The sequence below is a fragment of the Neoarius graeffei genome, chromosome 2, assembly GCF_027579695.1.
Source record: "Neoarius graeffei isolate fNeoGra1 chromosome 2, fNeoGra1.pri, whole genome shotgun sequence".
Classification (NCBI taxonomy): domain Eukaryota; kingdom Metazoa; phylum Chordata; class Actinopteri; order Siluriformes; family Ariidae; genus Neoarius; species Neoarius graeffei.
Genome location: NC_083570.1, coordinates 102,807,189 through 102,834,819, shown reverse-complemented (window position 1 = coordinate 102,834,819; position 27,631 = coordinate 102,807,189). Strand labels below are relative to the sequence as shown.

General features: G+C 44.2%; 2 gene segments (V, D, J or C); both read right to left on the bottom strand.

Annotated features, from left to right (window-relative positions):
* The window catches only part of LOC132882078 (probable non-functional immunoglobulin kappa variable 6D-41), a 293,957-nt gene that overhangs the window by 176,501 nt on the left and 89,825 nt on the right, over positions 1 to 27,631 (bottom strand).
* On the bottom strand, positions 4,484 to 5,058 carry LOC132874626 (probable non-functional immunoglobulin kappa variable 6D-41; the record flags this gene model as incomplete). The annotated part of the segment is given in 2 exon segments: positions 4,484 to 4,842; positions 4,955 to 5,058. Coding segments are annotated over 2 exon segments (408 nt in total), but the record flags the coding sequence as incomplete, so codon positions are not given.

Here is a 27,631-nt window from a genome sequence, read left to right as displayed (position 1 = left end):
ACCATTGTTTGGTTCAAAAAGAGATAATCACACCATGACACCAGGCCGATTAAGACGCACAATGATTGGTCAAAAGCTTGGTGCTCATTTGGTCAGTATTTGTAGTCGATTTTTATTGATCACAAACACGTGTTCATTGTTTCCACTCTGGCTTCCCGCCGTCTTTTCACTGTGGTTGGATTTCGGCAAACAGAGGGATTTCCAGAAAAGATGATTTATGGTAATGATCTCATCTCATCTCATTATCTCTAGCCGCTTTATCCTGTTCTACAGGGTCGCAGGCGAGCTGGAGCCTATCCCAGCTGACTACGGGCGAAAGGCGGGGTACACCCTGGACAAGTCACCAGGTATGGTAATGATAAAGATGACAAATACATTCTTCACTGTGATGACTGCTAGTAATTTTCTCTTCATCACTGATGGATTATGTTTGTTAATGATGAGTGTGATGAGCGCCAGCAGGAACAGTGGTTTAGGATTTGGGGTTTTGATATCACATTTTGTGTGTTGATACTGAAAGTGTGTTGCTGAATGCATGGGCGTGAACTGAAACACTGAGGTTTTTTTTTTTTTTTTTTTTTTTTACATTGAAAGAGCCTTGAAAGAAGCCAAAAGCTTTTAATTTGATTTTATGACCCTTTATATTTGAATGTATATATGTAAATCTATTTTTAAGTTAATAGTTTAAATTATCTGTTGCATTTTGCATATTTCATGGGTTATTTCATACACTGGTAATACTGAGTTTATATTTGCAAAAGGCTTTAAAGTACTCTCAGAGTTAAAGTCCATTCAAGGGTTAATTTAATTGTGTATTAAGAACACATTCAGATAATCTGATTTATTTGATGAATGACATTGGGCATTGAGAAAAAGGTTTAGTGAAGGTTTTATTTCTAGCTGCTTAAATAGGCCTATGAGTGATAATAAGTTATTTATCATAAAGCATTAATTTAACCTCAAGAAAGCAATTTCTTGCGAATTAAAAGAATTTGGGGAGCACACGTCAGCCATATAGCCGGGGAGCTAGGGGGTGCTACAGAGTTATTGTGTGGATTTTGCTTGTGGGTTCAGATGGAGATTTTCTGGAAAATCATTTTAGATCAAAGATGCATAAATAAGTGAATTAGAGAGAGAAGTTTCAACTTTCACTGGTCAAAATGAGAGATTTATTGGAAAGTGCAAATGCATCAATGTAGTAAAGAAATGACGGAAGTTGAGTGTTTTACTTTCATGCCATCAGCATTCAGACTGACTACACAGGAGATTGAGAGGTGAGCAGCATTATAAAGTGATTCTTTACCATCTATATAGATCATGTATATTGATTTTTCTGACTGGAGAGACGAATCTCATCACTAATCCATCATTTGGTGTTATTTCTCCTCCAGTCTCCTGCAGTGTGTACAGTACACTGTGCTCCAGAGTCAGACAGTTTTACTGAAACATCACTGAGTTTAAACACCAGAGTGACAAAGAAAACTAACCAATGAAGAAATCTTTAATCAGACAGATGTGTTCTGTAAATATAACCACAAGTAAAACAATATCTACAATATATTATGGATCTAAATATCTGTAATATCTACAATATGGGGGCGGCACGGTGGTGTAGTGGTTAGCGCTGTTGCCTCACAGCAAGAAGGTCCTGGGTTCGAGCCCCGGGGCTGGCGAGGGCCTTTCTGTGCGGAGTTTGCATGTTCTCCCCGTGTCCGCGTGGGTTTCCTCCGGGTGCTCCGGTTTCCCCCACAGTCCAAAGACATGCAGGTTAGGTTAACTGGTGACTCTAAATTGACCGTAGGTGTGAATGTAAGTGTGAATGGTTGTCTGTGTCTATGTGTCAGCCCTGTGATGACCTGGCGACTTGTCCAGGGTGTACCCCGCCTTTCGCCCATAGTCAGCTGGGATAGGCTCCAGCTTGCCTGCGACCCTGTAAAAGGATAAAGCGGCTAGAGATGATGAGATGAGATGAGATGAGATGAGATGAGATGAGATGAGATCTACAATATGCAGTATACATTATAAATATATATGCTCTCAACAATATAAATGGTACACAATGTACAGACAATGTGCAGGATATATTCCAGGAAATACACAATATACAACAATTACACACGTCACACAGTCAGTGTACACAGAGTGCAGTGTAATAGTGCAAACAAGAGCATGTTACAGGAGGTAAATATTGTACACTAATATAATGGCAAGGATGGTTCAGGTATATTTATGAGGTTGATGGCACAGGGAAAAAGCTGCTCTTATGTGTGGTGGTTCTGGTTCTTAATGCTCTATAGCACCTGCTGGAGAGGAGGAGCTGGAACAGGTTGTGACCAGGGTGTGAGGTGTCCTTCATGAATTTCTTAGCATACTTCCTGTTTCATGAAATGTACAAATCCTGGAGACTGGGCAGGGGAGCACCGATGATCCTTTCTGCTGACCTTACTGTTCACTGCAGTCTGTTCCTGTCCTGTTTTGAGGCTGCTCCGAACCAGACTGTTATGGATGTGCACAGGACGGATTCAGTGACAGCGGTGTACAACTGTGTCAGCAGCTCCTGTGAGATACCGTACTTTCTGAGTTGCCGCTAAAAGTACATCCTCTGCTGGGCTTTTTTTAAGGATGGAGTTGATGTTGCATTCCCACTTCAAGTCTTGTGCAATGATAGTTCCCAGGAACTGAAATGTCTTAATGGTTGACACAGTACTGCTGGAAAATGTGAGGGGGAGCATGGCAGAGGGGTGTCTCCTGATGTTCACTATTATCTCCACCGTCTTTAGCATGTTTAGCTCCACGTTATTCTGACTGCACCAGAGCACCAACTGGGAGAAGCTGTGGCCTAACGCTTAGCAAATGGTTAACGATGTTTAGATTTGGGACCAAAAGGTTGTTGGGTCTAAGTTTCTGGGTGTGCACATCTCTGAAGACCTGTCCTGGAGCAACAACACCGCATCACTGGCCAAAAAAGCCCAACAGTGTCTGTACTTCCTCCGCAAACTGAGGAGAGCAAGAGCCCCGGCCCCCATCATGCACACATTCTACAGAGGCACCATCGAGAACATCCTGACCAGCTGCATCACTGTATTGTACGTCGCCTGCACCGTGTCCTGCTGCAAGACTCTGCAGCGCATCGTGAGAGCAGCTGAGAGGATCATTGGTGTCTCTCTCCCTTCTCTTATGGATATCTATAACTCCCGCCTCACCCGAATAGCCATCAGGATTGCAGGTGACCCCACCCACCCATCTCACAGCCTCTTCAGCCTGCTGCTGTCGGGGAGGAGACTGCGGAGTCTCCGGGCCAAAACCAGCAGGCTCAAGGACAGTTTCTTTCACCAGGCAGTCAGGAGGCTCAACTCCCTCCCTGTTCTGCCCCTCCTCCCCCCTCTGCCCCCTGCCACAGATTCTGCCCGCACACACCCCTACCCCCCCTTCAGCATCTGACATCATGTCACCCTCACAGTCCCCCCCCACACACACACACACACACACACACACACACACACACACACACACACACACACTCTCAACATTCATTCGCACACTGAACTCAGGGTCTGCACATTTCACTTTACGTCGCTCATTTGCACTATTCCGCACTACCTCACCTTAACAGCTTTTAGTTTATTGTTTATACTGCTTATTTCTTGTTTACCCGCTATACCTCAAGTGCCATATATATATATATAAACCTGTGAGTGTTTAGTCTATGTCTATTTCTTATCTAGAGTGTTTATACTGTTTATATTGTTTATTTCAGTTATTCTATTTTTATTTATTGCATTGCCTGTTTGCACCATGGGTCAGAGAGGACTGAAATTTCATCTGTGCTGCCTTAAGTATTACTTCTGGAGTGAATTTCCCACACCAAAAGACATGCTACAATTTAAAGATCAGTCTGTAACGAGAGTTAATTCATTTGTCCACAGTTTCCTGTCCCTGGTCCTGGAGTGTCCCCTGTCCTGCACATTTTACGTTTTTACCTGCACTAACACACTCACTCAACTCAGCAAGCACTGTTAATTAGCTGAAGAGTTAAATGAGGTGTGTTGAGAGCAGGGAAAGTGCTGAAATGTGCAGGACAGGGGGTCCAGGGGTGGACAAGGGGTAAACCAGGGTTAGGAACCTGTGAGGTAGTCAATGTCAGGACACCATGAACACTGATCAAACACATGGCTCCTCAAACAGCAAGAAATATGACAGACATTAATCACTGGATTTAACCTTGACATCTCTGTGTCTTTTAATGAGTGTGTAACACCACGACTGAGAGAACTGGGAAACTATTGATCTTACAGTAGTGGATGTGATGGACTGTGTGCAGTGTGGTGTGATGATTATTGAGAGATTTCTAATGTGAGTTGTGAGTTAGTGTGGTGTGGTTCCTCTCCTCCACAGAGGGTCATTGTGTCGTATCACATCCTCCAACTCAGCACCTGCAGTCTCTCCCAGCTGCAGCAGTGCAGTCTCTCTACAATCTGACTGAGGGAGGTTTTTGTACGACTCTATAACACTGTGTGAAACAGTAACCAGAGATGTCATGATGACTCTGACAGTAATAATCTCCTGCATCTTCAGTCTGGACTCCACTGATGGTCAGAGTGAAATCAGATCCAGATCCACTGCCACTGAAACGAGCTGGAAAACCTGACACTCGCTGATTTACATATTTAATCAGAAGTTTAGGAGCTTCTCCAGGTTTCTGCTGATACCAGTATAAGCGGTTACCATATGAGCTGTGAGAAGACACAGCCTGACTGGTTCTACAGTTGATGGTGACTGTTTCTCCTGGAAGAGCAGATTTCACTGCAGGAGTCTGAGTTACTGTGGCTTGGCCTCTGCATTCTGAAATAAATAATATAATAACACAATATGAAATGAAATATTATAATAGAAACAGTAATTGAATTTGTATGAACAGATCATTGTAGAGATAAAATATGAAGCCGTGTCTGACCTTGAGTCCAGAGGATCAGTGTCCAGATGAAGATGGGGATCAAAGTCATGGTAGCTGTGGGTGAAGTTGCTGTAGCAGCAGCTCTCAGTCCTGAAGTGTTAAAGTCACAGCGCTATAAACACTCCCAGAGCACTGAAGCATGTGCTGCCAATGCAAAGTGTCCTCTAAGTATGGAAACACCTTTACCACATTCCCCCAATCTTACTGTCATTCTCACATTATTACAGAGTTGTAGCCCAATGGAAATTTTGTCATCAGTTTATTTATTTGTTGTTTTTAAAATTTTAATTTCATGTCTTTCATAATGTGGTAACATCCTTTAGATTTAATAATAAATAAGTTAGTTTAAATTTACTTACCTTGAACGTGGATCCAGTCAGCAGTTGGGGTGAGAGGTCAGCAAGAAACAGGAAGGTGTGCGTGAGGGAGAGAACAACACGGGGGAGAAGAAAGGGAGACACGAGTGAGATATTGCTTGGTCACAGTGCTTGATTATATAAGTTGGTCGAACCCCAAGTTAAGAACTATTAAGAACTATTACTCCTAGCATAGTGTAGTTGTTAAGGACTTTGCATGAGTAGTCTATTTGGCCACCCATCTACGCACAGAGTCAGTGAGCTCTGCACAGCCTTAGTGACTTAAGATGTCTCCATTCCCCAGCACTGCCAGCCTCGTGCGGCAAGGGTGAGGATGACAACCATCGGTGCCAAAAGTGAGGGTTTTTTTTTTTTAAATGTGCTACTGGTGTGAAGCTGGCACTTCAGGTGACTACGCCCAGAAGCATCAATACAGGCCTGCACCTTCTGACTGACAACTTCTTGGGTACCCATTTAAATTCATTTCATTTCTCCAATTAATTTGATTTCATTACCTCCATCAAGGAGGTTATGTTTTCGGTAGCGTTGGTTTGTTTGTTTGTTGGTTTGTCTGTTCGCAACATTACGAAAAAAGTTATGAATGGATTGCTCTGAAATTTTTTCCAAAGGTGTGACTGGGCACAAGTAACAATCCATTAAATTTTTGCAGTGATCCGGATCACCTTCTGGATCCAAGATTTTTTTAAAGGATTCTTTATCATTGCGAGATAGGCCCATTTTTGGAATTTGTGCATATAACAGGGGCGGCACGGTGGTGTAGTGGTTAGCGCTGTCGCCTCACAGCAAGAAGGTCCAGGGTTCGAGCACCGGGGCCGGCGAGGGCCTTTCTGTGCGGAGTTTGCATGTTCTCCCCGTGTCCGCGTGGGTTTCCTCCGGGTGCTCCGGTTTCCCCCACAGTCCAAAGACATGCAGGTTAGGTTAACTGGTGACTCTAAATTGAGCGTAGGTGTGAATGTGAGTGTGAATGGTTGTCTGTGTCTATGTGTCAGCCCTGTGATGACCTGGCGACTTGTCCAGGGTGTACCCCGCCTTTCGCCCGTAGTCAGCTGGGATAGGCTCCAGCTTGCCTGTGACCCTGTAGAAGGATAAAGCGGCTAGAGATAATGAGATGAGATGAACTCCATAACAAAACAAACAAACAAATGACCAGAGTGTTTGGTGAAAAAATTGTTGTGTGATATGTATACACTGATGTATGCTTATGTAATGTTGTAACCTATTGGTATATAACTTTTGAATATGACGAATAAATTATTTTTTTTTTCATTTTTCTATGACTTTTTATCTCACACGTATGACACAGTATCTCGTATGTGAGAATTAGTATCTCATATTAGGTGTAAGTCTCAATATGTGGTGAAATGAGGTGCTTGGAGGAGGTCTGAGCTCTCCGAGTGCTTTTCTAGTTTTTATTTCACCTCAGTGAGAATAACTGGTGGCTTTAGCAGCATTCCCCATGGGTTCTGAAAAATATTCTCCACTTTTTTCCTTGAAAAATCAAGTCAAAGCAGTATTCTTCACTTTTTCTTTTTTTGTCTTCACTTAGTCTGTAATTTTTCTTTGTTACTGACTTATCAAAGTGGATGTAAAACAGGTTTATACCAACCACACTGGCACAATTCAAACATTTATACAGATACAGCTAAGTTTCTCCATTACATATAAAATTTAAGCTGCACTCAAATCTCTTATAAGAAAGTTTTTGATTTTGGGTGCCCTGTGCACCATCAAGATAAAATCAACCTCTTTAGTTTGAGCTTATTTAAGTTTATTTTAGTATGGAATTGTTCAAAAGAGCTTTTAGAATTCCCTTTACCCCTTTACTTCAACACAAAACTTCATTTACAGAGTGGAGAAGAGTCTGGGAACAAACAACAATGACCCTGAGTTCAGTGTGCGAATTTCCCGTTAATTTACAAACTCAACACAGAATGACAGCATTTTACCTCATACGTTCACCAAGGGGACTCAACACGCTATGCCTCCCAAAATGTAGCTGCTTCAGTCACTTGCCGGCTGAAAGCATTTTCACTTTGGCGCTTTTTACGGACCCCTGTATTACTGACCCTGTCCAATGTGCTCGGGGACAGTAGGGGCTCTGAGTGTGCTTCGACCGTCGCTGTTTCGGCCATTAAATCACCTTCAGTGCTTGAAGAAGACTGCCCAAAAAACTTCATCAGCTTAGACTGGACCATTGTTTGGTTCACGCTAGGATAATCACACCACCACACCAGGCCAAATAAGACGCACTGTGATTGGTCAAAAGCTTGGCGCTCATTTGGTCATTATGTGTAGTCAATTTTTATTGGTCATAAGCACATGCTCATTGTTTACACCCTGGCTTCCCGCTGTCTCTTCACTGTGGTTGAATTTCGGAAAACGGAGGGATTTCTAGAAAAGATGACTTCTGATGATAATGATGACAAATACGGTACATTTTTCACTGTGATGATTGCTAGTAATTTTCTCTTCAGTGATTGATTATGTTTGTTAATGATGAGTGCCAGCGGGAACCGTGGTTTAGGATTTGGGGTTTTGATATAACATTTTGTGTGTTGATATTGAAAGTGTATTGCTGAATGCATGGTCATAAACTGAAACACTGTTTGAGGGTTTTGTTGTTGTTTTTTATTTACACTGAAAGAGACTTAAAAGAATCCAAAAGCTATTAATTTGAGTTTATGAATCTTTATATTTGAATGTATATTTGTAAATCTGTTTTTAAGAAAATAGTTAAAATTATCTGTTGCATTTTGCGTATTTCATGAATTATTTCATACAATGGTAATACTGAGTTTATATTTGCAAACATCTTTAAATTACTTTAAAAGTTAAAGTCCATTCAAGGGTTAGTTTAATTGTTTATTAAGAACACATTCAGATGATCTGATTTATTTGATGAGTGACATAGGGCATTGAATAGACTTAGACTGAGAGACTTAGACAACCTTTATTGTCATTCCGTATGCAACACGTGTACATCAAACAAAATTTCCTTGCAATTTGGCTTAGCACAGAATTAAATATGAAGTGTATTAAATTACCCCTCCTTGAACTGCCACCTTATTGTGGTGGAGGGGTTTGTGTGCTTGAATGATCCTAGGAGCTATGTTGTCGGGGGCATTATGCCCCTGTCAGGGTTTCCCAAGGCAGACAGGTCCTAGGTGACAGGCCAGACTAAGAGCAGTTCACCAAAACCCCTATGGAGAAAAATCCGAGGACCGTGACGTCGCCCGGGATGACGCAGCCGGGGCCCCACCCTGGAGCCAGGCCCGGGGTTGGGGCTCGTATGCGAGCGCTTGGTGGCCGGGCCTTTGCCCATGGGGCCCGGCCGGGCTCAGCCCGAAGAGCTGACGTGGGCCCGACCTCCTGTGGGTTCACCACCCACAGAGGTAGCAGTAGGGGACTGGTGCAATGTGGATTGGGTGGCAGTCGAAGGCAGGGGCCTCGACGACCTGATCCCCGGACACAGCGGCTGGCTGTTGGGACATGGAATGTCACTTCGCTGGGGGGGAAAGAGCCTGAGCTTGTGCGGGAGGTTGAGAGGTACCGGCTAGAGATAGTCGGGCTCACCTCCACGCACAGCTTGGGCTCTGGAACCCAGCTCCTCGAGAGGGGCTGGACTCTCCACTTCTCTGGAGTCGCCCGTGGTGAGCGGCGGCGGGCTGGTGTGGGCTTGCTTATAGCTCCCCAGCTCAGCCGCAATGTGTTGGAGTTTACCCCAGTGAACGAGAGGGTCGCCTCGCTGCGCCTTCGGATTGGGGAGAGGGCTCTTGCTGTTGTTTGTGCCTATGGCCCAAATAGCAGTATAGAGTATCCGGCCTTCTTGGAGTCCCTGGGAGAGGTACTGAGGAGTGCTCAGACTGGGGACTCCATTGTGTTACTGGGGGACTTCAATGCTCACGTGGGAGATGACAGTGACACCTGGAGGGGCGTGGTTGGGAGGAACGGCCTCCCCGATCTGAACTCGAGTGGTGTTTTGTTATTGGACTTCTGTGCTAGTCACGGTTTGTCCATAACGAACACCATGTTCGAGCATAGGGGTGTCCATAAGTGCACGTGGCACCAGGACACCTTAGGTCGGAGGTCAATGATAGACTTTGTAGTCGTTTCATCTGATCTCCGGCCCTATGTCTTGGACACTCGGGTGAAGAGAGGGGCTGAGCTGTCAACTGATCACCACCTGGTGGTGAGTTGGATCCGCTGGCGGAGGAGGAAGCTGGACAGACCTGGCAGGCCCAAACGTATGGTGAGGGTCTGCTGGGAACGTCTGGCCGAGCACTCTGTCGGGGAGGTCTTTAACTCCCACCTCCGGGAGAGCTTTTCCCAGCTTCCGAGGGAGGCGGGGGACATTGAGTCTGAGTGGACCATGTTCTCTACCTCCATTGTGGACGCAGCTGTTCAGAGCTGTGGCCGCAAGGTCTCCGGTGCCTGTCGTGGCGGCAATCCCCGAACCCGGTGGTGGACACCAGAAGTAAGGGATGCCGTCAAGCTGAAGAAGGAGTCCTATCGGGCCATGTTAACCTCCAGGACTCCCGAGGCAGCTGACGGGTATCGGCAGGCCAGGCGTGCTGCAGCTCGGGCAGTTGCGGAGGCAAAAACTCGGAACTGGGAGGAGTTCGGGGAGGCCATGGAGAAGGACTATCGGTCGGCCTCGAAGAAATTCTGGCAAACCGTCCGGCGCCTCAGGAGGGGGAAGCAGTACTCTGCCAACACTGTTTACAGTGCGGGTGGGGAGCTGTTGACCTCGACTAGGGACATTGTCGGGCGGTGGAAGGAATACTTTGAGGATCTCCTCAATCCCACCGTCATGTCTTCCACTGAGGAGACTGAGGCTGATGACTCAGAGGTGGACTTGTCCATTACCCAAGCCGAAGTCACTGAGGTGGTTTGCAAGCTCCTCGGTGGCAAGGCACCGGGGGTGGATGAGATCCGCCCTGAGTATCTCAAGTCTCTGGATGTTGTGGGGCTGTCTTGGTTGACACGCCTCTGCAACATCGCGTGGCGGTCAGGGACAGTGCCTCTGGAGTGGCAGACTGGGGTGGTGGTCCCTCTTTTTAAGAAAGGGGACCGGAGAGTGTGCCCCAATTATAGGGGAATCACACTTCTCAGCCTCCCAGGGAAGGTTTACTCCAGGGTACTGGAGAGGAGAATTCGACCAATAGTCGAACCTCGGATCCAGGAGGAACAATGCGGTTTTCGTCCTGGTCGCGGAACACTGGACCAGCTCTATACCCTTCATAGGGTGCTCGAGGGTTCATGGGAGTTTGCCCAACCAGTCCACATGTGCTTTGTGGATCTGGAGAAGGCATTCGACCGTGTCCCCCGTAGTATTCTGTGGGGGGTGCTTCGGGAGTATGGGGTTCGGGGCTCTTTGCTAAGGGCTGTCCGGTCCCTGTACGAACGGAGCAGGAGTCTGGTTCGCATTGCCGGCAGTAAGTCAGACCTGTTCCCGGTGCATGTTGGACTCCGGCAGGGCTGCCCTTTGTCACCGGTTCTGTTCATAATTTTTATGGACAGAATTTCTAGGCGCAGCCAGGGTCCAGAAGGAATCCTGTTTGGGAACCACAGGATTTCATCTCTGCTTTTTGCGGATGATGTTGTCCTGTTGGCTTCTTCAAACCAGGACCTTCAGCATGCACTGGGGCGGTTTGCAGTCGAGTGTGAAGCAGCTGGGATGAGAATCAGCACCTCCAAGTCCGAGGCCATGGTTCTCGACCGGAAAAGGGTGGCTTGCCCTCTCCAGGTTGGTGGAGAAGTTCTGCCTCAAGTGGAGGAGTTTAAGTATCTCGGGATCTTGTTCACGAGTGAGGGAAGGATGGAGCGTGAGATCGACAGGCGGATCGGTGCAGCCTCCGCAGTGATGCGGTCGCTTTACCGGTCCGTTGTGGTGAAGAAGGAGCTGAGCCAAAAGGCGAAGCTCTCAATTTACCGGTCGATCTACGTTCCGACTCTCACCTATGGTCATGAGCTTTGGGTAATGACCGAAAGGACAAGATCGCGGATACAAGCGGCCGAAATGAGTTTCCTTCGCAGGGTGGCTGGGCGCTCCCTTAGAGATAGGGTGAGAAGCACAGTCACTCGGGAGGAGCTCGGAGTAGAGCCGCTGCTGCTCCACATCGAGAGGAATCAGCTGAGGTGGCTCGGGCATCTTTTTCGGATGCCTCCTGGACGCCTCCCTGGGGAGGTGTTCCAGGCATGTCCCCCCGGGGGGAGGCCCCGGGGAAGACCCAGGACACGCTGGAGGGACTATGTCTCTCGGCTGGCCTGGGAACGCCTCGGTGTTCTTCCCGAGGAGCTGGCCGAGGTGTCTGGGGAAAGGGAAGTTTGGGCTTCCCTGCTTAGACTGCTGCCTCCGCGACCCGGTCCCGGATAAAGCGGAAGAAGACGAGACGAGACGAGACGAGACGTGTATTAAATTAAATTATGCAGCAGCAAAAATATTATAAAGTGCAATCATATAAAGTGACCTGTGGAATTAGGAATGTTCAAGTATAAATAGAAGTTTAGAGTTTGGGTTTGGAGTTCAGCAGTCTAGTGACCTGGGGGGAAAAGCTGTTACAGAACCTGGTGGTCCTGCACCTAATGCTGCGGAGCCTCTTTCCAGAGGCCAGACATGAGAACAGTCCATAGTGAGGGTGTGAGGGGTCACTGATGATGTTTCTGGCTCAAGACATACAACGCCTTGGTGCAATGTCCTGAATGGAGGGAAGAGAAATCCCAATAATTTTTTCCACTGTCCTCACCACTCTCCTCACATTCTTCCAGTCAGAGGCACTGCAGCCTCTACACCACACAGAGATGCAGCTAGTTAAAACACTATGTTGCTTCTGTCGAATGTAGTGAGGATGGGGGGGGCAAGTGGGCTCTCCTTATCCTATGCAAAGTGTAGACATTGCTGTGCCTTCTTGATCAGTGACGCAGTGTTCACAGACCAGGTGAAGCTGTCATAAATTTGGAACTTGGTGCTACTGACCACCTCCACGGCTGTGTTGTTGATGAGAAGTGGAGTGTGGCTGGGTTGTTTTTTTCCTGAAGTCAACCATGATCTCATTGGTTTTGTCCACGTTCAGGATCAGGTTGTTTTCTCTGCACCAGCCCACCAGCTGCTCCACCTCCTCTCTCTAGGCCAGGTTGTTATTGTCGCTAATTTGGCCCACCACTGTTGTGTCATCCGCAAACTTCACAATGTGGTTGCTGGTAGCCTTGGGGACACAGTCATATGTCATCAGTGTGAACAGCAGAGGGCTCAGGACACAGCCCTGAGGGGAGCCTGTGCAGAGAGTGATGACACTGGAGGTGTTCTGTCTGACCTGCACTGATTGTGGCCTTTCAGTGAGGAAGTCTATGAGCCAGTTGCACGGGGGGTGCTGAAGCCCAGGGGACCAAGTTTGTTCACCAGATGCTGTGGAATGATAGTACTGAATGCTGAACTGAAGTCCAGGAACAGCATCTGCACGAGTGTTCTTCTCCTCCAGGTGTGCAAAGCTCAGGTGAAGAGTGGAAGAGATGGCGTCTTCAGTGGAGCAGTTTGGCTGGTAGGCAAACTGGAAGGGGTCGAATGTGGGAGGGAGCCTGGAGGTGATGTACTCCTTTACCAGCCTCTCAAAGCACTTCATTATAATGGGAGTGAGTGCGACGGGCTGGTAGTCATTAAGTGATGTGATTTGAGGGTTTTTTGGCACTGGGATGATGGTGGCAGTCTTGAAACATGATGGGACTTTGGCTTGATCCAGTGAGGTGTTGAAGATGTCTGTTAGAACATGAGCCAGCTGGTTTGCACATTCCCTGAGCACCCAACCAGGAATATTATCAGGGCCCGGTAACGTTAAGTGAAGGTTTTACTTCTACAGTGCCTTGAAAAACTATTCATACCCCTTGAACTTTTTCACATTTTTCCACCTTACAACCACTAACTTAAAAGTTTTTTATTTGTTTTAAAAGTATGGCACAACTGCAAACCTACCAAGACATGGCCGTCCACCTAAACTGACAGAGCGAGCAAGGAGAGCGCTGGTCAGAGAAGCAGCCAAGAGGCCCATGATCACTCTGGAGGAGCTGCAGAAATCCACAGCTCAGGTGGGAGAATCTGTGCACAGGACAACTATAAGTCGTACACTCCACAAATCTGGCCTTTTTGGAAGAGTGGCAAGAAGAAAGCCATTGTTGAAAGACAGGCATAAGAAGTCCCGTTTGCAGTTTGCCAGAAGCCATATAGGGGACACAGCAAACATGTGGAAGAAGGTGCTTTGGTCAGATGAGACCAAAGTTGAACTTTTTGGCCTAAATGCAAAGCGCTATGCGTGGCGGAAAACTAACACTGCTCATCACCCTGCACACACCATCCCCACTGTGAAACATGGTGGTGGCAGCATCATGCTATGGGGATGCTTTTCTTCAGCAGGGACAGGGAAGCTGGTCAGAGTTGATGGGAAGATGGATGGAGCTAAATACAGGGCAATCCTGGAAGAAAACCTGTTGGAGGCTGCAAAAGACTTGAGACTGGGAAGGAGATTCACCTTCCAGCAAGACAATGACCCTAAACATACAGCCAGAGCTACAATGGAATGGTTTAGATCAAAGAATATTCATGTGTTAGAATGGCCCAGTCAAAGTCCAGACCTAAATCCCATTGAGCATCTGTGGCAAGACTTGAAAATTGCTGTTCACAGATGCTCTCCATCCAATCTGGCTGAGCTTGAGCTATTTTGCAAAGAAGAATGGGCAGAAATTTCAGTGTCTAGATGTGCAAAGCTGGTAGAGACATACCACAAAAGACTTGCAGCTATAATTGCAGCAAAAGGTGGCGCTGCAAAGTATTGATGCAGGGGGGCTGAATACTAATGCACACCACATTTTTCAGATTTGTATTTGTTTAAAATTTTGAGGACCATTTATCATTTTCGTTTAACTTCACAATTATGTGCTACTCTGTGTTGGTCTATCACATAACATCTCAATAAAAATCTTTTAAGTTCGTGGTTGTAAGGTGGAAAAATGTGAAAAAAATTCAAGGGGTATGAATACTTTTTCAAGGCACTGTAGCTGCTTAAAGAGGCCCATTAGTGATAAGTTATTTACCGTAAAGCATTACTTTAACCTCAAGAAAGAGATTTCTTGCGAATTAAAAGAATTCGGAGAGCGCATATCAGTATATATAGCCAGGGAGCTGGGGGCGCTACAGAGTTATTGTGGGAATTTTCCTTGTGGGGTCAGGTGGAGATCCATCCATCCATCCATCATCTGTAGCTGCTTATCCTGTCCTACAGGGTCGCTGGTAAGCTGGAGCCTATCCCAGCTAACTGTGGGTGAGAGGCGTGGTACACAGGTCATCGCAGGGCTGACACATAGACACAGACAACCATGCACACTCACATTCACACCTACGTTCAATTTAGAGCCATCAATTAGCCTAACCTGCATGCCTTTGAACTGTGGGGGAAACCGGAGCACCCGGAGGAAACCCACACGGACATGGGGAGAGCATGCATACTCCAAACAGAAAGGCCCTCGTCGCCGGCTGGGCTCAAACCCAGGACCTTCTTGCTGTGAGGTGACAGTGCTAACCACTACACCATGGTGCCGCCCCTCAGATGGAGATTTTCTGGAAAATAATTTTAGATCTAAGATGCATAAAAAAGTGAATTAGAGAGAGAAGCTTCAACTTTCACTGGTCAAAATGAGAGATTTCTTGGAAATTACAAATGTATAAATGTGTAAAGGTCTATGAAAAATGACAAAAGTTGAGTTTTTCACTTTAATTCCATCAGAATTCAGACTGACTACAGAGGAGATTTAGAGGTGAGCAGCATTATAAAGTTATTCTTTACCATCTTTATGTATCATGTGTATTCCATTTTTGACTGTAGAGATGAATCTCATCACAAATCCATCATTTGGTGTTATTTCTCCTCCAGTCTCCTGCAGTGTGTACAGTACACTGTGCTCCAGAGTCAGACAGGTTTACTGAATCATCACTGAGTTTAAACACCAGAGTGACAAAGAAAACTAACCAATGAAGAAATCTTTAATCAGACAGGTGTGTTCTGAAAATATAACCACAATTACTGAATATATGTGTGTGTGTGTGTGTGTGTGTGTGTTCTCCAGCTGGTCCGGTGGTGAACTCCTCCGTGTCTCTGCTCCCTCCCTCCTCTCTGCAGCTCTCTGAAGGATCGGCCTCGCTGCTCTGCCTGCTCTCAGCCTATTCTCCACTGGGGGCGCTGTTGAGCTGCACCATGGATGGTGCCGAGGTGAACGAGGGGGTTCTGACCAGCACAGAAGAACAGAAGGACTCTTCAGCACCCTGACCCTCTTCAAAGAATGCTGGGAAGAGTCCGAGGTGTTCGGCTGTACCGTCTCCCACCACGACACCACTCAGATCACCTCGTTCTGAAAGAGCTGCTGTAAAGTCCACTAGAATTCAATTAAAACGTTGAGCAGACTGAGCTGGTGTCAGTGGTGTTGCTTACTGAAATCAAGCTTAAATGTGGAAAGCATGTCTCCTTTTTCAGTCGTGAAGTGTCTTTGACAGTGATTTGGATCAGCACCTTTAACAGCAGGTCGAGGGCAGCGCTGTGTGTTGTGCTTGAGTGAGTTCAACTGAAGAACCATGAACATCTGCTGAAAGTGTTGATCTATTCTGGGACTCAGAGCTGTTAATGCAAATGAACTGTTACTTCTTATTCCTCTGACTGGTTAGAATGTGCATCATATCAGAATTAATCTCACACATGCCATAACAATACACTCAAGAATAAACTGATGTCAGAGAAAATATAAAAATATGATTTCCTTTTTAAAGGAACTCTCTCCTGTAATATTTGTATTAACCACAACAGGAGTCAAGACAGAGATAGACACAGAAACCATAGACAGATCAAAAGAGAGAGAGAGAGAGAGAGAGAGAGAGAGAGAGAGAATCACATACAGAGGCAGTAATAGAGGCATATTCAAGATCTAAAATCTTGTCCTATTGTTCACACACACACACACACACACACACACACACACACTAAGGCCAAGTTTACATTAGATCGTATCTGTCTCGTTTTCTTCGCGGATGCACTGTCCGTTTACATTAAGACGCCTGGAAACGCCGGGAAACGGGAATCCGCCAGGGTCCACGTATTCAATCCAGATCGTGTCTGGTCCGGTGCTGTGTAAACATTGGGAATACGCGGATACGCTGTGCTGAGCTCTAGCTGTCGTCATCATTGGACAATGTCACTGTGACATCCACCTTCCTGATTCGCTGGCGTTGGGATCACACACACAGCGGCTCAGTCTCGAATCACTGCTCGTGAGCTTCACTCGCGCGCTCTGTGAGCTGTGCAGGGCCGGAGTGTGCACCCTCCAGAGGGCACTCGCTGTTCAGGGTGGAGTGATTTGGAGCGCAGGAGGAAGCGCTGAGCTGCACTGAGGTTTATTTACACATTTCAGCCTCCTTCAGGCGCTTAAACTCAGTGAGAACATGAACATCACAGCCAGGTGTGTTTATCTGCTGGAGAAGGTGTTTGCTTGCCATCCTTCCACTTGCAAGTGGTGAGTGACTTGCGCATGCCCGATATGCACTGGGATCATGTGACGTGCCGTCTAATTAGTCATGTGATTAGCGTATCCGTGTATTGGCGTTGCTGTGTGCACACGAATCGTGTATTGGCGTTGCTGTGTGCACGCGAATCGTTTTAAAAACGTTAATCTGATGATCCGCTGATTCGAAATAATGCAAACAGGGCCTAAGTAAGATCAGGCTCCTATTCTAAGGTGGGGTTTACATTAGACCGTATCAGCGGATCATCAGATTAACGTTTTTAAAACGATTCGCGTGCACACAGCAACGCCAATACACGATTCACGTGCGCGCAGCAACGCCAATACACGGATACGCTCGGCTCCGCAGGCATCCTGCGCTCCAAATCACTCCGCCCTGAACAGCGAGTGTCCTCTGGAGGGTGCGCACTCCGGCCCTGCGCAGCTCACAGAGCGCGCGAGTGAAGCGCACGAGCAGTGATTCGGAACTGAGCCGCTGTGTGTGTGATCCCAGTGCATATCGGGCATGCGTGTCACTCACCACTTGCAAATGGAAGGATGGCAAGCCTAAAGATAATCATAACTACATAATGGGCAGTATTTGCATCAGTATTTGCAGTATTTTCATACTTTTATACTCTTTAATGAAAGGTGATACAAGGCGGAAGTCCGCGCCGGTTTTCAGCAGTCGCGTCACATGACCAACGCCAGCGAATCAGGAAGGTGGATGTCACAGTGACGTTGTCCAATGACGACGCCAGCTAGAGCTCAGCACAGCGTATCCGCGTATTCTCAATGTTTACACAGCACCGGACCAGACACGATCTGGATTGAATACGTGGACCCTGGCGGATTCCCGTTTCCCGGCGTTTCCAGGCGTTTTAATGTAAGCGGACAGTGCATCCGCGAAGAAAACGAGACAGATACGGTCTAATGTAAACTTGGCCTAAAGGTCCTGTTCATACAAACCTCCTGGAACACAATATATGCTTTTAGCATTTTAAATTATATCTCTTTGGATAAAAACAATCAATGAGCAAAGTAAATTTCATGGATTAAAAAAAAAATGAACTGGATGGGAAATCTGTGTATTGTGCTCCACCTTCCTGAACTTACTGTGGATGTAGCTGATCAAAGTGACATTGTGTCCATCCATAAATGTGCACAAGTGTGGAAAGAGTAAGTAGTGTGATTAAATGTCATGAATCTACACAAAATAGCACATCATTGCAATTAAAGATCTCCATGGTCTCACTGGAAAAGTATCAGTCTTGGAACATTTCCCAAAAGTGTGAATATACCACAGAGCACAATTAAATCTATTATTTTAAACTGGATCAAATACGGCACAAATGAGACTCTGCCTAGAGGAGGCTGTTCACCAAAAATCAGTGTCCAGGTCAAGAAGGGCATTACTCAGGATGCCACAAAGGGGCCAAAGGTAAATCTCTCAACGTGATGTTCCCACCACCATGCTTCATTCGGGATATCAGTTTCGACCAAATATGGTTCAGTTCATTGTTCCAAGTTGTGTTTTGTTCTCATCAGACCGATTCTTCCATGTTTGCTGAGTCTGTCACAAGCCTGAAGATAAACTCGAACAGGGTTTCATATGACTTCCATCAAGAACTTGTTTTCCATGATGCTGTTTGTTTAAGGATGTTCTCCAACATATTTCAGGGCCTTTCAGGAACAGGTAGATTTACACTGCGATCATGTGACACTGATGGACACCGTTCGACTAATTATATGACTTCTGATGGGAACTTGTTTCATTAGAAATAATTTAGAGTTAATTAACTAATAAGAACCTTTACTGATTTTCCCCAAACTTCAATAATGTGAGAGGTTTTGTGTAGCTTCATGACGTTTAGTCCCACTTAAGTGCATTTCAATTCCAGGCTGTAACACTAGAAAATGTGGAAAGGTGCAGTGTGTGTGAATACTTATGCAACTGACATGGTATACACTTTAGGGTCAGTAATGTCAATGTGTGATGTACCAGAAATGGGCAAACAGTCAACAGCTTCATCTAAGTTTTTCAGAACAATGGCCGTCGAAATGATTAGCCATATTTCCTTTTTCTGAACCAATTCAGTGTTGGGCTCAAAGGAGGATTGAGTGAAAATTTAGCAGGAAAAATTCAAAAAGGCCTCGAAGTCTAATCCTACATCTTTCTTTGCTGAACTATTTTAATGGAAATATAGCTTACTATATACTCACTTTTCATAATCATCATGGTTATTGAAAGATTTCGACTGTGAGTTGTGAACTTGTGTCGTATCACATCCTCCAACTCAGCACCTGCAGTCTCTCCCAGCTGCAGCAGTGCAGTCTCTCTACAATCTGACTGAGGGAGGTTTTTGTACGACTCTATAACACTGTGTGAACCAGTAGCCAGAGATGGAATGGTAACTCTGACAGTAATAATCTCCTGCATCTTCAGTCTGGACTCCACTGATGGTCAGAGTGAAATCAGATCCAGATCCACTGCCACTGAAACGAGCTGGAAAACCTGACTGTCGCTGATTCACATATTTAATCAGGAGTTTAGGAGCTTCTCCAGGTTTCTGCTGATACCAGTGTAGGCAGTCACCAGATGAGACTTTGTACACGGCCTGACTGGTTCTACAGTTGATGGTGACTGTTTCTCCTGGAAGAGCAGATTTCACTGCAGGAGTCTGAGTTACTGTGGCTTGACCTCTGCATTCTGAAATAATTATAAAACACCATAAATTATTAATAGCTGAAATTTAATCGAAACTATCAGTGTTTTTGTATGAACAGATCATTGTAGAGATAAAATATGAAGCCGTGTCTGACCTTGAGTCCAGAGGATCAGTGTCCAGATGAAGACGGGGATCAAAGTCATGGTAGCTGTGGGTGAAGTTGCTGTAGCAGCAGCTCTCAGTCATGAAGTGTTAAAGTCACAGCGCTATAAACACTCCCAGAGCACTGAAGCATGGGATTCAAATGCAAATACACACACACACACACACACACACACACATTTTCACTACGGACACCAAGTACTGAAAACAGCCAGTCGGACAAAAAAAAAATCAGAATTTTTTTTTTTTGGTGCTTTCCTTGTCAAGCATTTTAAAGCGACGTACAACACTATATGCTTCATCTTCATCCGAGTAACTTCATATTAACTGCTTACTCTCTGCAACAAATCTGTTGAGATAATAATAACCACTTCTCTGTGTGGAAGGTGTTCACTGTTTTTATTTCAACCAGAAACCTCAACCCTTTAAGAATCTCACAGTTTCCTATCTGTTGTCTTCAAAAACAACAGGAGGAAGGTTGGTGTGTAATTATATTTTACAAAATTCCATTCACAATGCTGGCTTCATGATCCAATTTAATTTGATTCTCTGAATATTTTGAACCAAATTTTAATGAAGAATACTTTGGACTGAAAAGACTCCGTTTTGCATTTCAGAATCAACAATGCACATTTCTGTTTAAAACTAAATCAAAAGCTGCTACGAACAGAGTTTTAATATTGTAAACTGCGTGTCTTCGAAAGAAATAAATTTGTACATTCTCCCAAAAAACCTGACGTGTTATTTTAGCCAGTGACAGAGCTCCAAAGATGGCTAACATGCTTATTAACTGTTATAACATGGTTGTGAAACATGCGTTTGAACAGTGTGTTGCAAAAGTATTCATCCCCCTTGGTGTTTGTCATGTTTTGATGCATTACAAGCTGGAATTAAAATGGATTTTAGCACCATTTGATTTCCACTCTAAAGGTGCAAATTGTTATTTATTTATTTATTTATATTGTGACACAAACAATAATGAAGATGAAACAACAGAAATCTGGAGTGCGCATAGGTATTCACAAAGTCAATACTGTGTCGAGCCACCTTTTGCTGCAATTACATCTGAAAGTCTCTTGGGGTATGTCTCTATTTGCATAGCACATCTATCCACTGGTGGCGGCACGGTGGTGTAGTGGTTAGCGCTGTCACCTCACAGCAAGAATGTCCGGGTTCGAGCCCTGTGGTCGGCGAGGGCCTTTCTGTGTGGAGTTTGCATGTTCTCCCCGTGTCCGCGTGGGTTTCCTCCGGGTGCTCCGGTTTCCCCCACAGTCCAAAGACATGCAGGTTAGGTTAACTGGTGACTCTAAATTGACTGTAGGTGTGAATGTGAGTGTGAATGGTTGTCTGTGTCTATGTGTCGGCCCTGTGATGACCTGGCGACTTGTCCAGGGTGTACCCTGCCTTTCGCCCATAGTCAGCTGGGATAGGCTCCAGCTTGCCTGAGACCCTGTAGAACAGGATAAAGCAGCTAGAGATAATGAGATGAATTGAGATCTATTCACTGGGATTTTTGCCCATTCTTTAAGGCGAAACTGCTCCAACTCCTTCAAGTTAGATGGGTTGTGTTGATTTACAGCAATCTTCAAGTTCTGCCACAGATTCTCACTTGGATTGAGGTCTGTGCTTTGACTCGGCCATTCCAAGACATTTAAATGTTCCCCTTTAAACCACTCCAGTGTAGCTTTAGCAGTAAGTTTAGGGGCATTGTCCTGCTGGAATGTGAACCTTCCTTCCAGTCTCAAACCTCTGACTGACTCAAACAGGGTTTCCTCCAGAATTACCCTGTATTTAGTGCCATCCATATTTCCTTCAATCCTGACTAGGTTTCCTGTCCTTGCAGATGAAAAATATCCCCACAGCATGATGCTGCCACCACCATGCTTTACTGTAGCAATTGTGTTGTCAGGGTGAAGGGAAGTGTTGCGTCTGTGGCACACATGGCATTTCCCATGATGGACAAAATGTTACATTTTAGTCTCATCTGACCAGAGAATCTTCTTCCGTGTGTTTGGGGAGTCTGCCACATGCTGTTGGGCGAACTCAAAATGTGGTTTCTTATTCTTTTTATGTTTGTTTTGAAGCAATGGATTTTTTTCTGGCCACTCTTCCATAAAGTCCTTCTCTGTGGAGTGTATGGCTTAACGTGGTCCTATGGACACATACTCCCATCTCCACTGTAGATCTTTGCAGCTCCTTCAGTGTTATCTTTGGTGTCTTTGTTGCATCTCTCTTTGTCCGGTCTGTGAGTTTTGGTGGGCGGCCTTCTCTCGTCAGGTTTGTAGTGGTGCCATATTCTTTCCATTTTGCTGTAATGGATTAAATGGTGCTCTGTGGGATATTCAAAGTTTGGGATATTTTTTATAACGCAACGCTGATCTATACTTCTTAACAATTTTGTCTCTGACCTGTTTGGAGGCTCCTTGGTTCTCATGTTGCTTGCTTAGTCGTGTTGCAGAGTCAGGGTCCTTCCAGAACAGGTTGATTTATACAGAGATCATGTGACAAATCATGTGACACTTTGATTGCACACAGGTGGATCTTAATCAACTAATTATGTGACTTATTAAGTGAATTGGTTAAACCAGCTCTTTTTTAGGGGTTTCATACGAAAGGGGGTGAATACCTATGCACACTCCAGATTTCTGTTTTTTTCATCTTAATTATTGTTTGTGTCACAATAAAAAAATATAATAATAATTTGCACCTTTAAAGAGGTAGGCATGTTGTGTAAATCAAATGATGCTAACCCCCAAAAAATCCATGCTAATGAGAGCTTGTAATGTGACAAAACAGGACAAACACCAAGGGGGATGAATACTTTTGCAAGACGCTGTGCATGAAGTAAAGAATTATCACTGTGCTGTAATACATATGTGACAAAAGCTTCTGTTCTCCTTTTTGTCAGTGTGGTCTCAACAATGTCATAAAAATTAATGGTTATGGTTGGATAAGGCGCAGGTTAATGTTCATACCTTTTCTGACATCTTCATTCATCAGAAGCTGAATGATATCCAGCTACTTTTCACAAATAAAGCTCAGAATCTCAGTGTAGTCCAGTGGGAAAAATAATATATTCATGTTTGTTTACTCTGATTTTCTCAGTTTGTGCTATAATGGCAAATGTTAATATATTTATTATTTATTTGTGTTTCTTTATGAGGGCAATACCTGTTTACATGTTTATTTGATTTCGATTTTATGCATATTTTCTTCCAGTTAAAGGTCATGATCAGGATTGGAAGAAGTTGGTCATGTGGAGGAGAGAGTGAGGGAGAACAACATGAAAACAGAAAAAAAAAAAAACAACAACAACAACAACAACGTCTTTTCCATTGTGCTAAAAGTTGTGTCCTGTATAGATAGTGATTGTTAGTCCAGTAAATTGTCTTTCCATTTCAGTTTATTTATTTTACCAGGGGGTACATATCGCCCAAGGCGTTTTTCAGTGAGCCCTGGGGGGCAAAAAGAAATAAGAAAATATTCCATAGTAAATAAAAAATATGAAGTCATAACATGAAACATACTGCATACATAAAATAAATGGCAACTGATAGTAACATAATATAATGTTACAATAAGTAAATCATAAATAACTAAACAGGTAAACAACACAAAGTGAAGCTATTCCAAAGAATACAAACAAAGCTTGAAGGAGTTTGCATATATCAGCTACCAATGCCCAGCCTAAAATGCTGAGGACAGTGGCAGAGAGGGTGAAGTAATCACATCCTAGTATTACTCTGCCTGCTCTGTTTTGAAGTTTCTGCAGTTTCTCAAGGTACCCCTTACCTCCCTGGTCCCATACTGTATTGCAGTACTGAATGTGAGGGAGGAACAGTTCACTTGTTGGAACATCCAGACATTAAGGCATTACAGTAATCCAACCTGGAGGTCAAAAAAGCATGAACTAGTTTTTCTGCGTCGTGTAGTGACATTAAATTTCTTATCTTAGCAATATTTCTGAGATGAAAGAAAACTATCTGGGTAATGTTATAGATGTGAGTTTCGAATGAAAGACTGGGGTCAATAATCACCTGAGGTCTTTTACTGCTGCATGTTAAGAAACAGAAAGGCCATCCAGAGTTACTATGTAATGAGAAAACTTACTTCTAGCTGCATGTGGTCCTAGTACAAGTACTTCAGTCTTGTCAGAGTTAAGCAGAAGGTAGTTAATACGTAAGCATCCAGTGTCTAATGTCCTTTACACATTCTTCAATTCTATGAAGCTGGTGTCTCTCATCTGGTTTTGCAGAAACATACAACTGTGTGTCATCAGCATAACAGTGGACACTAATACAATCTTTATGAATAATATCACCCAGAGGTAACATATATAAAGAAAAAAGCAGTGGACCCAAGACAGAACCTTGTGGAACACTAAACTTTACCTCAGTATGTCTAGAAAAATCACCATTTACATCAACATACTGATAGCGATCAGTTAAATAAGACCTGAGCCAGGAGAGGGCCGTTCCCTTAACTCCCACAACATTTTCTAGTCTATCCAGAAGAATGGTGGCATGGTGGTGTAGTGGTTAGTGCTGTCGCCTCACAGTAAGAAGGTCCGGGTTTGAGCCCCGTGGCCGGCGAGGGCCTTTCTGTGTGGAGTTTGCATGTTGTCTTCGTGGGTTTCCTCCGGGTGCTCCGATTTCCCCCACAGTCCAAAGACATGCAGGTTAGGATAACTGGTGACTCTAAATTGACCATACAGTGGTGCTTGAAAGTTTGTGAACCCTTTAGAATTTTCTATATTTCTGCATAAATATGACCTAAAACATCATCAGATTTTCACACAAGTCCTAAAAGTAGATAAAGAAAACCCAGTTAAACAAATGAGACAAAAATATTATACTTGGTCATTTATTTATTGAAGAAAATGATCCAATATTACATATCTGTAAGTGGCAAAAGTATGTGAACCTTTGCTTTCAGTATCTGGTGTGACCCCCTTGTGCAGCAATAACTGCAACTAAACGTTTGCGGTAACTGTTGATCAGTCCTGCACACCGACTTGGAGGAATGTTAACCCATTCCTCCATACAGAACAGCTTCAACTCTGGGATGTTGGTGGGTTTCCTCACATGAACTGCTCGCTTCTGGTCCTTCCACAACATTTCCATTGGATTAAGGTCAGGACTTTGACTTGGCCATTCCAAAACATTAACTTTATTCTTCTTTAACAATTCTTTGGTAGAACAACTTGTGTGCTTAGGGTCATTGTCTTGCTGCATGACCCACCTTCTCTTGAGATTCAGTTCATGGACAGATGTCCTGACATTTTCTTTTAGAATTTGCTGGTATAATTCAGAATTCATGGTTCCATCAATGATGGCAAGCTGTCCTGGCCCAGATGCAGCAAAACAGGCCCAAACCATGATACTACCACCACCATGTTTCACAGATGGGATAAGGTTCTTATGCTGGAATGCAGTGTTTTCCTTTCTCCAAATATAATGCTTCTCATTTAAATCAAAAAGTTCTATTTTGGTCTCATCCTTCCACAAAATATTTTTTCCGATAGCCTTCTGGCTTTTCCATGTGATCTTTAGCAAACTGCAGACAAACAGCAATGTTCTTTTTGGAGAGCAGTGGATTTCTCCTTGCAACCCAGCCATGCACACCATTGTTGTTCAGTGTTCTCCTGATGGTGGACTCATGAACATTCACATTAGCCAATGTGAGAGAGGCCTTCAGTTGCTTAAAATTTACCCTGGGGTCCTTTGTGACCTCACCGACTATTACACGCCTTGCTCTTGAAGTGATCTTTGTTGGTCGACCACTCCTGGAGAGGGTAACAATGGTCTCGAAGTTCCTCCATTTGTATACAGTCTGCCTGACTGTGGATTGGTGGAGTCCAAACTCTTTAGATATGGTTTTGTAACCTTTTCCAGCCTGATGAGCATCAACAATGCTTTTTCTGAGGTCCTCAGAAATCTCCTTTGTTCGTGCCATGATACACTTCCACAAACATGTGCTGTGAAGATCAGACTTTGATAGATCCCTGTTCTTTCAATAAAACAGGGTGCCTACTCACACCTGATTGTCATCCCATTGATTAAAAACACCTAAGTCTAATTTCACCTTCTAATTTTAACTGCTAATCCTAGAGGTTCACATACTTTTGCCACTCACAAATATGTAATATTGGATCATTTTCCTCAATAAATAAATGACCAATTATGATATTTTTGTCTCATTTGTTTAACTGGGTTCTCTTTATCTACTTTTAGGACTTGTGTGAAAATCTGATGATGTTTTAGGTCATATTTATGCAGAAATATAGAAAATTCTAAAGGGTTCACAAACTTTCAAGCACCACTGTAGGTGTGAGTGTGAATGGTTGTCTGTGTCTATGTGTCAGCCCTGTGATGACCTGGCGACTTGTCCAGGGTGTACCCCGCCTTTCGCCCGTAGTCAGCTGGGATAGGCTCCAGCTTGCCTGCGACCCTGTAGAAGGATAAAGCGGCTAGAGATAATGAGATGAGATGAGATATTTTCAATTTTCTCATAAAAAAAAATCATGAAGTCGTTGCGACTACATACTGCAGGTGTGCATGTGTCTATAGTGGACTTATTCCTGGTTAATTTTGCTACAGTATTACCGTAAACAGGAATCTAGGATTATTTTTGCTATCTTCTATTTGGGAGGAGAGATATGTTGATTGAGCAGCACTAAGAGATTTTCTATACTTCAGGAGGCTCTGCTTCCAAGCTAATTTGAAGGCTACCAATTTTGTTTGACACCATTTACATTGCAATTTTTGAGTGGTCTGTTTTAAAGTGCGTCATCATTATACCGGGGTGCTAATTTTTTCTCTCTGATCATTTTCCTTTTAAGAGGACCTACATTATCTAAAGTATAGCGGAATGTTGACGTTAAGCATTCAGTTGCCTGATCGAGTTCTGCAGGGGCTGACAGTGACCCAATCAAAGTTGATAACTCTGGGAGACAATTTATAAAGCTCTGTGCAGTAGTTGACGTGAATGTATGTTTAATACAGTAGCGTGGTGAGGTGCATATATTATTACTCAGACACATCATGAATGAGATGAGATAATGATCTGAGAACTTCAGACTGTGGAAGTATGACTATATTTTCTATGTTTAACCCGAATGTTAGTATTAGATCGAGGGAGTGATCACCATTGGTCCTATGACATTCTGATTAACCCCTACTGAATCTAAAATGGACACAAACGCTGTTTTAAAAGGGTCTTATGGGTTATTGAAGTGAATATTAAAATCTCCGACAGCTAAAGCTTTGTCTAAGTAAATAACCAGGTCTGACATAAAATCTGCAAATTCAGAAAGAAACTCAGAATATGGCCCCGGGGGCCTGTAAATAATAAGTAACGGAATTAACTGGGTAGAATAATTTTGCATACATTATATTAGTATGAAGAACTTCAAATGTATTAAATTTATCACCAGGTTTGTGTGCTACACCTAGATAATCATTATAAATAACTGCGCCACCTCGTCCTCTGCCAGTTAGACGAGGCTGGTGTATATAACTGTATCCAGGAGGACTAGCTTCATTTAATGCTCTATATTCTTTTGGCTTCATCCATGTTTCAGTTAAACCCAGTACATTAAACTCCTGATCAGTAATAAGTTCATTAACCATTAGCACTTTAGATGTAAGGAGTGTCCCCTGTCCTACACATTTTAATGTTTTACCTGCACTAACACACTCACTCAACTCAGCAAGCACGGTTAATTAGCTGAAGCATTAAACGAGGTGTGTTTGGATGGTTTTGTAACCTTCTTCAGCCTGATGAGCATCAACAATGTGTTTTATGACGTCCTCAGAAATCTTCTTTGTTCGTGCCATGATACACTTCCACAAATGTGTTGTGAAGATCAGACTTTGATAGATCCCTGTTCTTTAAATAAAACCGTGTGCCCACTCACACCTGATCATCATCCCACT